The 14,480-nt window shown below is 35.5% G+C and overlaps 1 protein-coding gene across 5 annotated transcripts in view; it reads left to right on the top strand.

The window, feature by feature from the left end:
* LOC126069875 (probable ubiquitin carboxyl-terminal hydrolase FAF-X) overlaps positions 1-14,480 on the top strand; it is a 173,975-nt gene that overhangs the window by 53,550 nt on the left and 105,945 nt on the right. For all 5 annotated transcript variants that reach the window (XR_007516092.1, XM_049873523.1, XM_049873524.1 and 2 more), the window contains 6 exons: positions 1,897-2,012; positions 2,221-2,472; positions 2,549-2,687; positions 4,056-4,208; positions 5,052-5,156; positions 11,546-11,743. Coding sequence is in view for 4 of the 5 variants with exons in the window: in XM_049873523.1 (XP_049729480.1) it covers positions 1,897-2,012; positions 2,221-2,472; positions 2,549-2,687; positions 4,056-4,208; positions 5,052-5,156; positions 11,546-11,743 (963 nt within the window). In the remaining variant the exon portion in view is untranslated. The remainder of the gene's footprint in view (positions 1-1,896; positions 2,013-2,220; positions 2,473-2,548; positions 2,688-4,055; positions 4,209-5,051; positions 5,157-11,545; positions 11,744-14,480) is intronic.

Below are 14,480 nucleotides of genomic sequence, written 5' to 3'. Positions count from 1 at the left end.
AAAATGGTTGGTAATGGTAGCTAGGCACAGCCTTGTCCTTCCGGTCTCTTGATAGATGAGGCCATGGTTCATGTAGGCAGTTGGTCCTGTAGACTAGTTTCTTCTTTGAGGCTTTGGTTCTCTTCTTTCTGTTTTGCTCCAGACAAATAGAGACTAGTAGCTGTAGGTTAGATGTCCAGTCACAAGCTTGTAAGACCCCTGAGTTCACTTAGTGGTCTAGGATATAGAACTTAAACTTTGTAGCCTATGTGCTGCCAGTTGACTGTGATATCCTGCAAGACTGTGGTCCTAATAAACTTCAAACTCATTAGACCAGTCCTCCAAGGCGTTCGGTTATATCTGGGAGATATCTGTGACAGTGCTCCTTATGTGTTTTATAATACGTGCAGTGCATACAGACATGTGTATAAATATTCCTGCAGATACAACCGTATATGCTCACATGCATACACACAGATATCTTCCTATATTCATATGCATATACATGTACTTACGTAACCAGTTATTTTTTAGTAGTTAACTGCTATTGTTGCCAAATTGTGTGTGTTACAGTATTTACCAATAATGTCCCCTGTTCTTGTGTACTTCTTAGTGTCATCCTTTACCTTGGTTAAAATGTACTGATGTCACCAACATTCAGTGTTGCTTTTCCCATCACCAAAATAACAAATATTTACTATGTAGAGTGACTCCGTCTCCCTGTCTCTCCCATCCCTGGTAACCACTAAAGGACACTGTTACCTGTATATGTATCTGATTTTGTCTTTGTAGACAAAAGTGGCATCATAACAATATTTGTCCTTTTGTGCTTGATTTATTTCACTCAGTGTAATGTTTTCAAGGTTCACCTGTGTTGTAGCATGTAATATTCCATTTATAAACCACATTTGTTTATTCATTAGTATTTTGATCAACATTTAGGTTGTTTTCAGCTTTTAGAAATTATGAATAGCACCGTAATGAACGTTGGTTTGGTGTACATGTGTCTGTCTGTGTTGCTGCTTTCAAGTCTCTTGAGTATATACCTAGGTGTGGAATTGTTCAGTAATATGGTAGTTGAAATGATCAAAGCTTTCCACAGTGGTTCTACCATTTTTTATTCCCACCAATAATTGGAATGAGTCCCGAAAAATAAGGTAGTACCCTAAAGTTCCAGTTCTCACAGGTTTCACTCTATATGCCAAGATATTTTGATTGCTTTATATTAACCTTTTAAAGGTAAGTAAGAAGTTATAAAAGTACCATAATGAATTCATTCAGAAATAAGAGAATTGGTTTACTAGAGATTTTAAATCTATTTAGATTCCCTTCATATATAACGTAACAGATTATAACAATGTATTCTTCTTAAAGCAGCTAAATTTTATTTAGCTTTATTTGTGTACTGAATGTTTTTCTGTGTAAAATGTACGGTCTTTTTTTTTCTGCTTAAGCATAGTAGTAAAATGGCCCCAGTTCCCATTTTTGTTTTTCCCTAAAATTTGGCTCTTTAACAGACAAGATTTAAAAGACAATTAATTCCTGGGTATATGAGTTTTATGTTAATACAACCTTTTAATCATTTTACATTCTTACACATAGAAACACTTTTAGCCACACACACTTTGCCTAATTCCTGTTAACCAGCTATGAATGAGAGATGAACAAATTCTAGTTGTCCCTCTCAGTCACTCTGTAATTGCTCTGCTATTCCTGGGTCAAGGGATACATAAGACAAAGTTTTAAGCCTTCATAAGCATATGTATGACTCTATAATACTGATATTTTGTGTTCTTTTTTAAAGACAATGTGACAGTTATTTTATTGGGTTTTCTATTTCTATGACTATATTTAATTACTAACCTTTTTTTTCTTTTTACTTGAAGGAGAGATTAACTCTTATTAACTGAATTGCAGGGTTGGCTAGTGGATCTCATCAATAAATTTGGCACATTAAACGGGTTCCAGGTTTTGCACGATCGTTTTATTAATGGACCAGCATTAAATGTGCAGATAATTGCAGCCCTTATTAAGTAAGTTATGTTTTTAAATGAGTATTCAGTGCATTATAGAACTTACTGTTTTATTGCCATCATTATAGTTGTGATTCAGTTTATTTCCTCTTATTTTAAACTGGTAACTTGGACATTTATTTAGGTACGGTTACTAGTCTAAGAGCTTGGTCCTTGTTGGTTTTAAGAAATTAAATATTACAGAAGTTTCCCGTCTTCCTAATTTCAGACCATTTGGACAATGCTATGAGTTTCTCAGCCTACGCACAGTGCAAAAGTACTTCATTCCAGTGATAGAAGTTGTGCCACGATTTTTAGAAAATCTGACTGACGAAGAACTAAAAAAAGAAGCAAAGAATGAAGCAAAAAATGATGCCCTTTCAATGATTATTAAATCTTTGAAGAATTTAGCTTCCAGGGTTCCAGGACAAGAAGAAACTGTAAAAAATTTAGAAATTTTTAGGCTGAAAATGATACTTAGGTAAGCTATTTAAACTCTTTAAGTAATTGCTTTTGTTAATTCTTAGAGTTATACTTACTTCAGATTTCTCTTACAGATTACTGCAGATTTCTTCTTTTAATGGCAAGATGAATGCTTTGAATGAAATTAATAAAGTGATATCTAGTGTATCATATTATACTCATCGGCATGGTAACCCTGAGGAAGAAGAATGGTTGACAGTTGAACGAATGGCAGTAAGTTTGTTTGATTCTTACATGGACAAAAATCTACTTGAGGAAACAGCTGGATTAGTACTAAGTAATGTTAAAAGCAACACCCCCACCCCTACCCCACCAAAAAAAAAACTGCTGCTTAATAGTAATAGCACATTATTAGTTATTGGAATTCATAGGGTAAAATTATTTTTGTTTAGTAAATTTGTCATTATTGGATGTAGGTGTTGATGGAATTATAGTTTGGGTTTTGGTTGGAAATGCAAGGTGATCTCGGGGGTAGATTTAATATAGTAAATGAATTGGCATATTGATCATTTGCCAGTTCAAAAAATGAGAATTACAATTAATGGGATAAGGTTCCTGGGCAGCTCAGACAGTTAAGTGGTCCACTAGCCAAAATATTGGTGGTTCAAACCCAGCAAGGAGCATCCCCGAAGACAGATCTGCTTCCAAAAGTTCACAGCCTTGAAAACCCTATGGAGAAGTTCTGCTTTACACACAACAGTTTGTCATGAGTTGGAATCTTGTGGAAGGCACACAATAACAATAGTCTTTTCCATGTTCATTTGTGCTGTAGCAAGTACAGAAGTTCATTTCTTTGTATGGCATTGTATGTATATACTACATTTTATTTATCCATTTTTTAATGGGCACTTGAGTTGTTTCCACCTTTTGGCTAGTAGGAACAGTACTGCAGTGAACATTGATATATGAGTATACAATTTCTATATTTTAGTTTTGAAATGAATAGCAAGTAAACCCCTGAAGTTATTCAGCATGGTTTTTTGTATGCTGGCACAGGGAAGAAGTCTGTGAAGAACTGTCCCTGTCTTAAGAGAGCCATGTGTTTAATAATGGAAGCAATGAGAATGTGATAAAAAGTCTTACGGAGCATACTTACGTGGTATTGAGGATATAGGACTTAATCCAGATTCAGGCATTGACCCATGTTGGGAGTTAGATTTTCTGTGTGAAATTTGTCTGCTTTGTGGAAGGCCAGAACTGTTGTCAGCTAGTTCTTAAATAGTTGCAGGTATAAAAAATGAGTGTTTAGGAACTTCAAAGGAAATTTAATATTGCTGTGGCATTCTTACTATATTTTACTAAAGTGCCTGTGTGCAATAGATTGGAAATACAAAACTGAAAAGTGTACTGGTGTAGCACATGGGAACATTTACCGTGAAATTATTGTAATATTTTAAAAATTGCCTTTAAAACAGTTAACATGGTACATTATTGTGCTTTAATTTGTGAACATATACATAATTTGGACTTGGAAGTTTTTACTAGTGTTACTTTAAAGTCTGCGCTAAGACTTTATTTTTTGTTTTTTAAATCCCTGTATTGTAGTTCCTACTTTGAAACAAATTTTTGTATTACATTTAGGAATGGATACAGCAGAACAGTATCTTATCCATAGTACTGCGAGATAGTCTTCATCAGCCACAATATGTAGAAAAGCTAGAGAAGATTCTTCGGTTTGTGATCAAAGAAAAAGCTCTTACATTAGATGATCTTGATAATATTTGGGCAGCACAGGTAAGAAATTTAAGGTTATAGCTATTTTATATTCATAAGAGAGTTACTAAAAATCAAAGAAATTATGGTAGTCATTATGTAAAGGAATTCATATTTTCATATGTTTAAATGTTTTTTCTGTATAGGAATCTATATAAATTTTTAAAATGAAAACCAAAAATTTCACATCTTTGTACTTGGTAAAGGGTGCCAATTTATAGCTGGCTTTAATTAGAAGGTGTAAAGGGATGATTATAATAATAGTGTAAAAGTATGTAGTGAGAGGGTTTTTCCTATTAAGTATATGAGAAAAGTAATGTCATGGGTCACATTATTATTTATAAAAGCTTGACAATAATTATTATCGAAGGTTATAACTTCTTATAGGAATCAATAACCTTGGTTTCAGAGTCAGAAAATGTATAATTTTTTTAATGCTATTTTAATTACTGTTTTGTACTCAGATCCTTTTCTGAAGTATTGTCAAGTTCTAGATTACATAAGGAAATAATATTCATTCTTGCCTTCTATTGAACACTTCAGTCTTCAGTTTTGAAATAGTACCATTATTATGCCTTATTTTTCTGCTAGTTTTGTTAATAAACAGGTAGTAATTTCAGTATTCAGCAATAAAGTTACACATGTATTTCTGAAGTGCATTATGTATTTATATCCAGTTCCTACATTTTAAATTGCAGTTTTAAAGCCTTTAAAAATTATGTATTTTGTTAAAACCTCAGATGAAGAAGGTGGGATCATTGTTTCAATAAGATTGATACGTCACTGCTTAATTATATCCTATCTCTTATTCAAGTTTAGATGTGCTATGATTTTTTCTATGTGATCATTTTATGTATTCAACAGGCAGGGAAACATGAAGCTATTGTGAAGAATGTACATGATCTGCTGGCAAAGTTGGCTTGGGATTTTTCCCCTGAACAACTGGATCATCTTTTTGATTGCTTTAAGGTAATAGTTGAAAATAATATTGTTTCATTTTTAAGTAGAATTAGTTAATTAGATCTCTATTGCTTTTAGCCTGACTCTAAATTCTTATCAAAGAAGCTCTGACGAGAAGGAATTTATTATGGTTTTCTTTCTCAATGAAAACTTAATAGTAGTTTTTATTATAATAATAATTGCCATTGCAGAAAACAGCCTTACTGCCTTTGATTCAGGTTATTGCTTCAAGTTGATTTTCCCTGCCATTTTGTAGAAATGCGGGGAAGAATTACTGGCTGTAATGGAAATGAGAAATAATAGCAAGTATGTGAACAAACCATTTGTAACAACACATCTTGGTTCTCTGGGATGACGTACAAATTGATGTTGTTGTTAGGTTCCGTTGAATTGATTCCCACTCCTAGCAACCCTGTGCACAACAGAACGAAACACTGCCCGGTCCTGAGCCATCCTTACAGTCGTTGTTATGCTTGAGCTTGTCGTTGGCAGCCACTGTATCAGTCCACTTCGTTGAGGGTCTTCCTCTTTTCCGCTGACCCTGTACTCTGCCAAGCATCATGTCCTTCTCCAGGGACTGGTTCCTCCTCACAACTTGTCCAAAGTATGTAAGACCGAATCTTGCCATCCCTGTTTCTAAGGAGCATTCTGGTTGTACTTCTGAGTGATTTGTTCGTTCTTTTGGCAGTCCATGATATATTCAGTATTCTTCGCCAACACCACACTTAAAAAGCGTCACCTCTTGTTCGGTCTTCCTTATTCATTGTCCAGCTTTCACATGCTTATGATGTGATTGAAAATACCATGGCTTGGGTCAGGCACACCTTAGTCTTCAGGATGACATCTTTGCTCTTCAACACTTTGAAGAGGTCCTTTGCATCAGATATACCCAATGCAATGCGTCTTTTGATACCTTGACTGCTGCTTCCGTGGCCATTGATTGTGGATCCAAGTAAAAAGAAATCCTTGACAGCTTCAGTCTTTTCCCCATTTATCATGGTGTTGCTCAGTGGTCCAGTTGTTTTCTTTATGTTGAAATGTAACCCATACTGAAGGCCGTGGTCTTTAATCTTCATTAGTAAGTGCTTCAAGTTCTCTTCACTTTCCCCAAGCAAGGTTGTGTCATCTGCATAACACAGGTTGTTAATGAGTCTTCCTCCGGTCCTGATGCCTGGTTCTGCTTCATATAGTCCAGCTTCTCGTATTATTTGTTCAGCATAAAGATTAATAGGTATGATGAAAGAATACAACCCTGATGCACACCTTTTCTGACCTTAAACCAATCAGTATCCCTTTGTTCTGTCCACACAACTGTCTCTTGATCTATGTAAAGGTTCCTCATCAGCACAATTAAGTGTTCTGGAATTCCCATTTTTCACAGTGTTATCCATAATTTGTTATGATCCATACAGTCTAATGCCTTTGCATAGTCAATAAAACACAGGTAAACATCCTTCTGGTATTCTCTGCTCTCAGCCAGGATCCACCTGACATCAGCAATGATATCCCTGGTTCCATGTCCTCTTCTAAAACTGGCCTGAATTTTTGGCGGCTCCCTGTCATTATACTGCTGCAGCCATTTTTGAATGATCTTTAGCAAAATTTTTCTTGGATGTGATATTTGCTAATGTGGCATGACTCAAAATGAGAAGAAACACCTGCAAACATCCATTAATAATTGGAACCTGGAATGTATGAAGTATGAATCTAGGAAAACTGGAAATCATCCAAAATAAAATGGAACATATAAACATCGATATTCTAGGTGTTCGTGAGCTGAAATGGACTGGTATTGGCCGTTTTGAATCGGGCAGTCATATAGTCTACTATGCTGGGAATGACAAAGAGGAATGGTCTTGCATTCATCGTCAAAAAGAACGTTTCAGGATCTATACTGAAGTACAGTGCTGTCAGTGATAGGATAATATTCATACACCTACAAGTAAGAGCAGTTAATATGACTATTCAAATTTACTCACCAACCGCTAGGGCCAAAGATGAAGAAATAGAAGATTTTTATCAGCTTCTGCAGTCTGAAATTGATCGAACATGCAATCAAGATGCACTAATAATTACTGGTGATTGGAATGAGAAAGTTGGAAACGAAGAAGGAGGATCAGTAGTTGGAAAATATGGCCTTGGTGACAGAAACAATGCCGGAGATCGAATGATAGAATTTTGCAAAACCAACGACTTCTTCATTGCAAATCCCTTCTTTCACCAGTTTAAACGGTGACCATACACATGGACCTCACCAAATGGAATACACAGGAATCAAATTCACTACATCTCTGGAAAGAGATGATGGAAGAATGCTCAGTATCCTCAGTCAGAACAAGGCCAGGGGTTGACCATGGAGCAGACTATCAATTGCTCCTATGCAAGTTCAAACTGAAACTGAAGAAGATCAGAGCAAGTCCACGAGAGCCAAAATATGACCTTGAGTACATCCCACCTGTATTTAGAGACCATCTGAAGAATAGATTTGATGCATTGAACACTAGTGACCAAAGACCAGACAAGTTGTAGAGTGACATCGAGGACATCGTACATGAAGAAACCAAGAGGTCACTGAAAACACAGGAGAGAAAGAAAAGACCAAGATGGATGTCAGAGGAGACTCTGAAACTTGCTCTTGAATGTTGAGCAGCTAAAGCAAAAGGAAGAATTGATGAAGTAAAAGAACTGAGCAGAATATTTCAAAGGGCAGCTTGAGAAGACAAAGTAAAGTATTATAATGGCATGTACAAAGAGCTGGAGTTGGAAAACCAAAAGGGAAGAACATGCTCGGCGTTTCTCAAGCTGAAAGAACTGAAGAAAAAATTCAAGCCTCAAGTTGCAATAGTGAAGGATTCTATGCGGAAAATATTATACAACACAGGAAGCATCAAAAGAAGGCGGAAGGAATGCACAGAGTCATTATACCAAAAAGAATTAGTGGATGTTTAACCATTTCAAGAGGTGGCGTATGATCAGGAACCGATGGTACTGAAGGAAGAAGTCGAAGCTGCTCTGAAGGCATTGGAGAAAAACAAGGCTCCAGGAACTGATGGAATATCAATTGAGACATTCCAACAAACAAATGCTAGCGCTGGAGGCGCTCACTCGTCTGTGCCAAGAAATATGGAAGACAGCTTCCTGGCCAACTGACTGAAAGAGATCCATATTTATGCCTATACCCAAGACAGGTGATCCAACCATGTACAAACAGGCTTATGAAAATAGTCTTCAGAAGAAGTACGTTAGTACCAAGTATTATATCTGCATTAATGTCTTTGGGTACTCTGTTTATGCACCTTGTATTGTAGCCTCTCCTGATTTTCTATAATTGGTTGGAGTATTTGTGGATTAAGAATTTAAGACTGTATGGCAGTTTTCATGAACGAATACTCCAGTAACTTCTGGTGTTACGGTCACCAAGGTTACCTGTTAAAAATAACAACACTGTTGCTGGGAACTTATATTACTTCAGTCACGTTAGAAAACAGTTTATCATTATCTTCAAATGTTGGTTTTTACTTCTGTGACCCAACAATTCCATTTTTAAATACATATGTATCTAATGGATATGTTCAGCATGATACTGTTCAGCAGCATCTGTTCACAGAATTATTTGTATTAGCCAAAAATTGGAAACAGTGCAAATGTTCATCAAAGGTAAAAGGATATAAAAAGCATTTGCTGTGAAATGGTTTCTGACTCATGGTGACCCTCTGTGTGTCCGAACTGTGCCCTGTAGGGTTTTCAGTGGCTGTGACCTTACAGAAGTAGATCCGCAGGCCTTTCTTCTCAGCTGCCTCTGGATGGATTTGAACCACCAACGTTGCAATTAGTAGTCAGGCATCACCCAGGGATTCTCAAAAGCAAAAGTAAACTTGTGCTGTATTCTTATAATGGAGTAACTTTTTACACACCAGTGAAAATTGACAAATTAGAACAACTCTGTACATAGCTCAGTCTTACTAATAACATATAAAAAAAATTATTTGTGGATTTGTATAGTGTTGTCTATTAACATAAAATTTCAAAACATAAAATTGAATTGTAGTTACACTTATGGGGACCAGCTGAATACAGCTTTAGGGAGGTATATCCAGTAGTGTACTGGTATGCTGGCTATGTTTAATAGCAGCTTCATGAGAAAATATAATTTGCAATCTGCAAAATTTGGTGTGAAGTTTTGTGATTTGTAAATTATACACAATTCAGTGTGTTTTAGTATATTTATCTAGCTTTACAGTCACCATCAGTGTCTAATTTCAGAATGTTTTCATCACCCAAGAAGGAAACCTCATGCACAATAGAAGTCACTCCCCATTCTCTTTACTCTGCCAGCCCTAGGTAATCTTCCTGTTGCTATGAATTTACCTCTTTTGGGTACTTCATATAAATATTTGGCCTGTTTTGATTTGCTTTTTTCACTTACCATGATTTTTTCAGGATTCATCTACTCTGTGTCATGCATCAGAATCTCTTTCCTTTTTACTATTGAATTCTAGTATGTGGATACTTGATGGCAGTGGGTTTGGTTTTGGTTTTTTGATATGAATAGACCGATTTTATTTATGCAGTTTATCAGTTGATGGGCATTAGCATTATTTTCAGTTTTTGGCTATTATGAAAAGCGCTGCTATGAACATTCATGAACAAGTTTTTGTATGAAGATACGTTCCTTTGTATTACCGAATAACATGCCATAGTATCGAAAAACTGCATTTTATTTACCATTTATCAGTTGGTGACAGTAATGAGAATTGTTTTGATTATGTTTCTGTTTTTGCTTAGTATATAGTGTCTCCTAGATATTATGGCTGCTTTAAAATCTTCAATAATTTTAACGTTTGTAATGTCCCTTTGGTAGCATCTTTCGGTTGTCTTTTTTTCATTCTCCCTAGTTCTTGGTAATTTTTGTAACCTTTTATTGAAACCTGAGGATTTTCACAATAGTTTATGAGAATCTAGATCTTATTTACGCCTACTGTTTTAGCAGGCTCTGTTCGACATCACTCAGGCAAAGTGGAGGTAGAGAACATTAGCTTCCCATAGGCCATCCCTTGACCCTTGAGAAAGGGGTAGGCGGGGAAATGTGCAGTATTTCTCCTTACTGCTTGGTGGAATGGGAGTTCCTGCTCACTGTGACTTCATTACTCTTGGCAGTGTGATAAAAGTGCCAACTCTCTTCTAGCCCTCTTCTCACACCATCCTAGCAGGAATCAGGTGTATGGGTACCTTATTACCACTAGGTGGGAATGGCAGTCCTAGTTCCCTACTTCTTGACCTTTACTCCCATCACACTCGCAGGTCTTGGATTGTATCTTTACATCCATAAGGGTGGAAGTCTAGGCTCCCCCATTCAGCTTTTTATGGCCTGGTTGGGAGAGGCCATAATCTTTTATTAAGTGTTTGGTTGGATTGGAGTATTTTCTAAAAATGCCTTTCCTCAATCCTTTAGAGCGTTGGCTTTTTTGGTCTGCTGTTGTTGGTATTTCCAGGTTGCTGGCTTCTGTAGTCAGCTATGGGGAATATGAGAAAAAAGAAAATACACGGAACTCACTGTGATGGTTCTACGTGTCTCAAGGTACCTAGCTTGTCTGCCACGTTCTCTTTACCTCTCAGAGTCTTCTGTTTGTATTATGTATAATGTTAATGGTTTTATATGTACTTACTGGGAAGAAGAGAGAAAAGTGTGTTTATTCCATTTTCTCAAAAGCAAAACTATTTTAGCTTTTTTATGAACATTTTTTTAGCCTAAATATAAACATTTCTGTGTAAATTGGAGATTTTTGCTCTTCCTTAATTCATTCATAATTTGTCAATAGACTTTTTCTGTGCATGTATTTTCCTTTTGCTTTAAAAATACGTAGTACACGTTACTTCATCATCTGCTGACTTCATTTAAGGAGCCCTGGTTGTGCAGTGATTAAGGCATATGACTGCTAACCACAGGTTTAGGGGTTAGAAACCATCAGCAACTCCAAAGGAGAAGAATAAGCAGTTTGCTTCCATACAGATTTATAGCCTTGGAAATCCTATGGAATTGCTAAGAGTCAGAATTGACTCGGTAGCAGTAGGTTTTGGGACTTCATTTATGACAGATGTCTTCTTATATTAGGAATTATACTGCAGCTCACCCTTAACTATGTAATGTTAAAATCAAAAGTAATGGAGTGTACGTTGCTAATAGAGAATTGTTTTCTGGAATTTAAACCATTCTGTTCCATGAATACTGTTTTGTTTTTTTCAGACATGAGTGTTTAAGTGCTAAGTTATACTGGATTTTACTTTTTAATTAATGGAGTAGAGCTATTCCAGGGACACTTAATTTAAGCAGTGATGATATAATACAAAGACGTGTATAAAGAATCTGGTATTTATGTCATTAAATATTTTTTTCCTAGGCAAGTTGGACAAATGCAAATAAAAAGCAACGTGAAAAACTGCTTGAGTTGATACGTCGACTTGCAGAAGATGATAAAGATGGCGTGATGGCACACAAAGTGTTGAATCTTCTGTGGAACCTGGCCCACACCGATGATGTGCCTGTAGACATGGCTCTCAGTGCCCACGTAAAAATACTTGATTATAGCTGTTCCCAGGTATAGGAGTACTTCTTTGCTCACTTTTCTAACTTTTTTCCTTTAAAATTAGGATAACTTAATTATAGGATAGCTGCAGTCTGTGTCCTCATTTTTTAAAGTGACCTTAGGAATTGGCTTACTTTTGTCATAGAAGCCTTCCTTCCTCCCCTAATATTTCTTCAAGATTTTATGTATCACAAATATGTACTAGTTGTCCTTGAAAGAAAGATTTTATAGGAAGAACAATTTATTATTGTAGCTTGCTAGTTAAATACAGAGCCCTGGTAGAAGAGTAGTTAAGAGGTGTGGCAAGCTATGGCTTCTCACCAAAAGGTCAGCAGTTTGAATCCACCAGCCGCACCTTGGAACGAGTTGGATTTGACTCCATAGCAATGAGTTTGTTTTGGGTTTTTCTAGTTTTAATATATGGCACACTATTATATTGAGTATTAAAGTTGATAGTGATTTTTGAGGTGTAAGGTTAGTTTGGTGTTCTTTGCTTATAAGAAGTTAATAAAATTAACAGAATTTCCAAAGTAGTATTCCCTATGGACAAATCACAACAACTTCTACACATTTAGCTTATATGTTGTGCTTTTGATCTGTTTCCCACTTGTAAATAAAAGTGGTCCTTTCACTGAACGCTTCAGGGAAGGATGGATTTTTCATGAAAACTCATCTGGAGATACAGTAGAAATTAGGAGTCACACAAAATGTTCCAGCAGAATTTGATTTCTTTGTTATTAATTCTGGTTATAAATCTAAGAAATGAATGCCATTTTGGAGAAAACAAATGAGAAATTCATAATATTGTACGGTAGGAATTGCATGTTCCCATAGTCACACGCTCAACAATAGTCACTGGACTGTTGTTTCTGAAATCTTTTTAAAATGGTAATGTATTGCAACCTACCTTTTCATCTAGTATTTATCTTGAATAGCCTTCCATATTTATTAATTTTTATTTACTTATACTAATAAATATATGTAGCTGAATGGTCTGTATGATTTATTTAACCTTTGTTGATAAGCTTTTGTCTTTTTTTTTTTTAATGGGAAAAATACCTCAAGAGAGCATAGTAAATACCTATAAATATAGCTTTGTGTACATGTTGGTGTTTTCTTAGAAATTGGACTGCAGGGTCAAAAGCAAAGCAGAGATAACATTTCTAATATGAGTACCTGAGAATGCCTCTGTATTTATGCCTTTGTCCTTATTGGCTATGAGGAAGTATTTTTATTGGTCTTTTTGATTTTGATTTTATTTTTAGGGTTTAGTTTATTAGTTTTGGTTAGTGGTGTTTTTCTGAGTGGTGAGAATGTTCCTTTGGCTTAATGTGCTTTATTTTAAAGCTTTCTGTTTTTAGATTGGCCATTTGATTTCATTTGTAGTGCCTTTTATCCTTTTAATGAGCCCTGGTGACTGTGTGGTTAAGGGACTCGGCTTTTAATCTAAATGTCAGCAATTCCAACCCATCAGGCACAGCATGGGAGAAGGTTGTGGCAATCTGCTTCCATAAAGATTTACAGCCTTAGAAACCCTATGAGTCAGTTCTACTCTGTCTGATAGGGTTGCTATGAGTTGGAGTTAACTTGACGGCATTGAATGGCTTTTCCTTTTATTTATGGAACCTTTAGTAGGAGAAGTTTTAGTTCTTCCTCAGTTATCTGTAATAATTTTTTTATAGTTTGAAAATTTGTGACCATATGAAATCGTTAAAGCTTCTTTAGAAAACTTTATATTTTATTTTATTACTCAAAGGTTTCTGCTATTCTTGGAAAGAACTTTCCAAAAGGTTACAAAATAATCTTGCATGTTTTCAAATAGTTCTTTTGAAATTTTACTTTTTTAGCAGGTAAGTCTTTTCTCCATTTTTCTGTATATTTAGGTATAAGGAGTGAGGTAGTGATTCAGCTTAATTTTTTTTTTTCAGGTTATCCAGGTATCACTTATTGAGCAGTCCATACTTTTCTAACTTCAAGTATATATCTTTTACTAATGTTCTCTATATGCATAAATCTCTTTTAGTAGTTTTCCTGTTCTCCCAGTAAGTTAGTTCAAGAATTTAAATAAAGATGATGTAGTCTTTCTAACAACAGCAGTAGACAAGGTTGGAGAGGGTTAGTCTAGATTCTTGAAGGCAGGGTATCAGTAGGGCTTGAATGTAATCAGGTTTAGCTTTAGCAAGGTCAAGATGATGCTCTTAGGTTTAAAAACCATTTCATTGTGAGGACTCAGAAGCATTTGTAAAACTGATTCCGTTCATCAGAAAAGCACTGTCATATGTACACATACATCGTTGGGTTAATGAATTTAGAGGAGGGCATTCCTAATCTGGGCTGCCTAATAAATGACTATACAGTGGTCTCTGTACTAGTGACCCCTGAATTATCCACATAAAACAGGATTTTTTTTTTTTTTTTCAGTTCTGAAGAATTTATAACTACTGTTCTTTACAAGCAGATTAAACATACCCAGATTTTTTTCAATCCTAATTGTTAATAATTACATTGAAATTGTAGTAATGCATTTGGAGCTTTGCATGTTTAGAAGCAGGGAAAAAGTGATTTCATCAAATGATCCTCCTTTGTTTTACTTTACTTAATTTTGACTGTTCATTACCTATTCATTCACAGTCTCAAATGATTGTGACTTGACTTTAAATTATTTTAGTTAACTATAAAATTAAGAGAATTGTGAATCAGAGCCATATACTTGCTATTAAATTTCAGCTGAATTTTTTTTTTTTAATAG

This window comes from Elephas maximus, chromosome Y, assembly GCF_024166365.1.
Source record: "Elephas maximus indicus isolate mEleMax1 chromosome Y, mEleMax1 primary haplotype, whole genome shotgun sequence".
Taxonomy (NCBI): domain Eukaryota; kingdom Metazoa; phylum Chordata; class Mammalia; order Proboscidea; family Elephantidae; genus Elephas; species Elephas maximus.
Note: the sequence above shows the minus strand (reverse complement) of the source record. Positions and strands in the feature narration are given on the sequence as shown.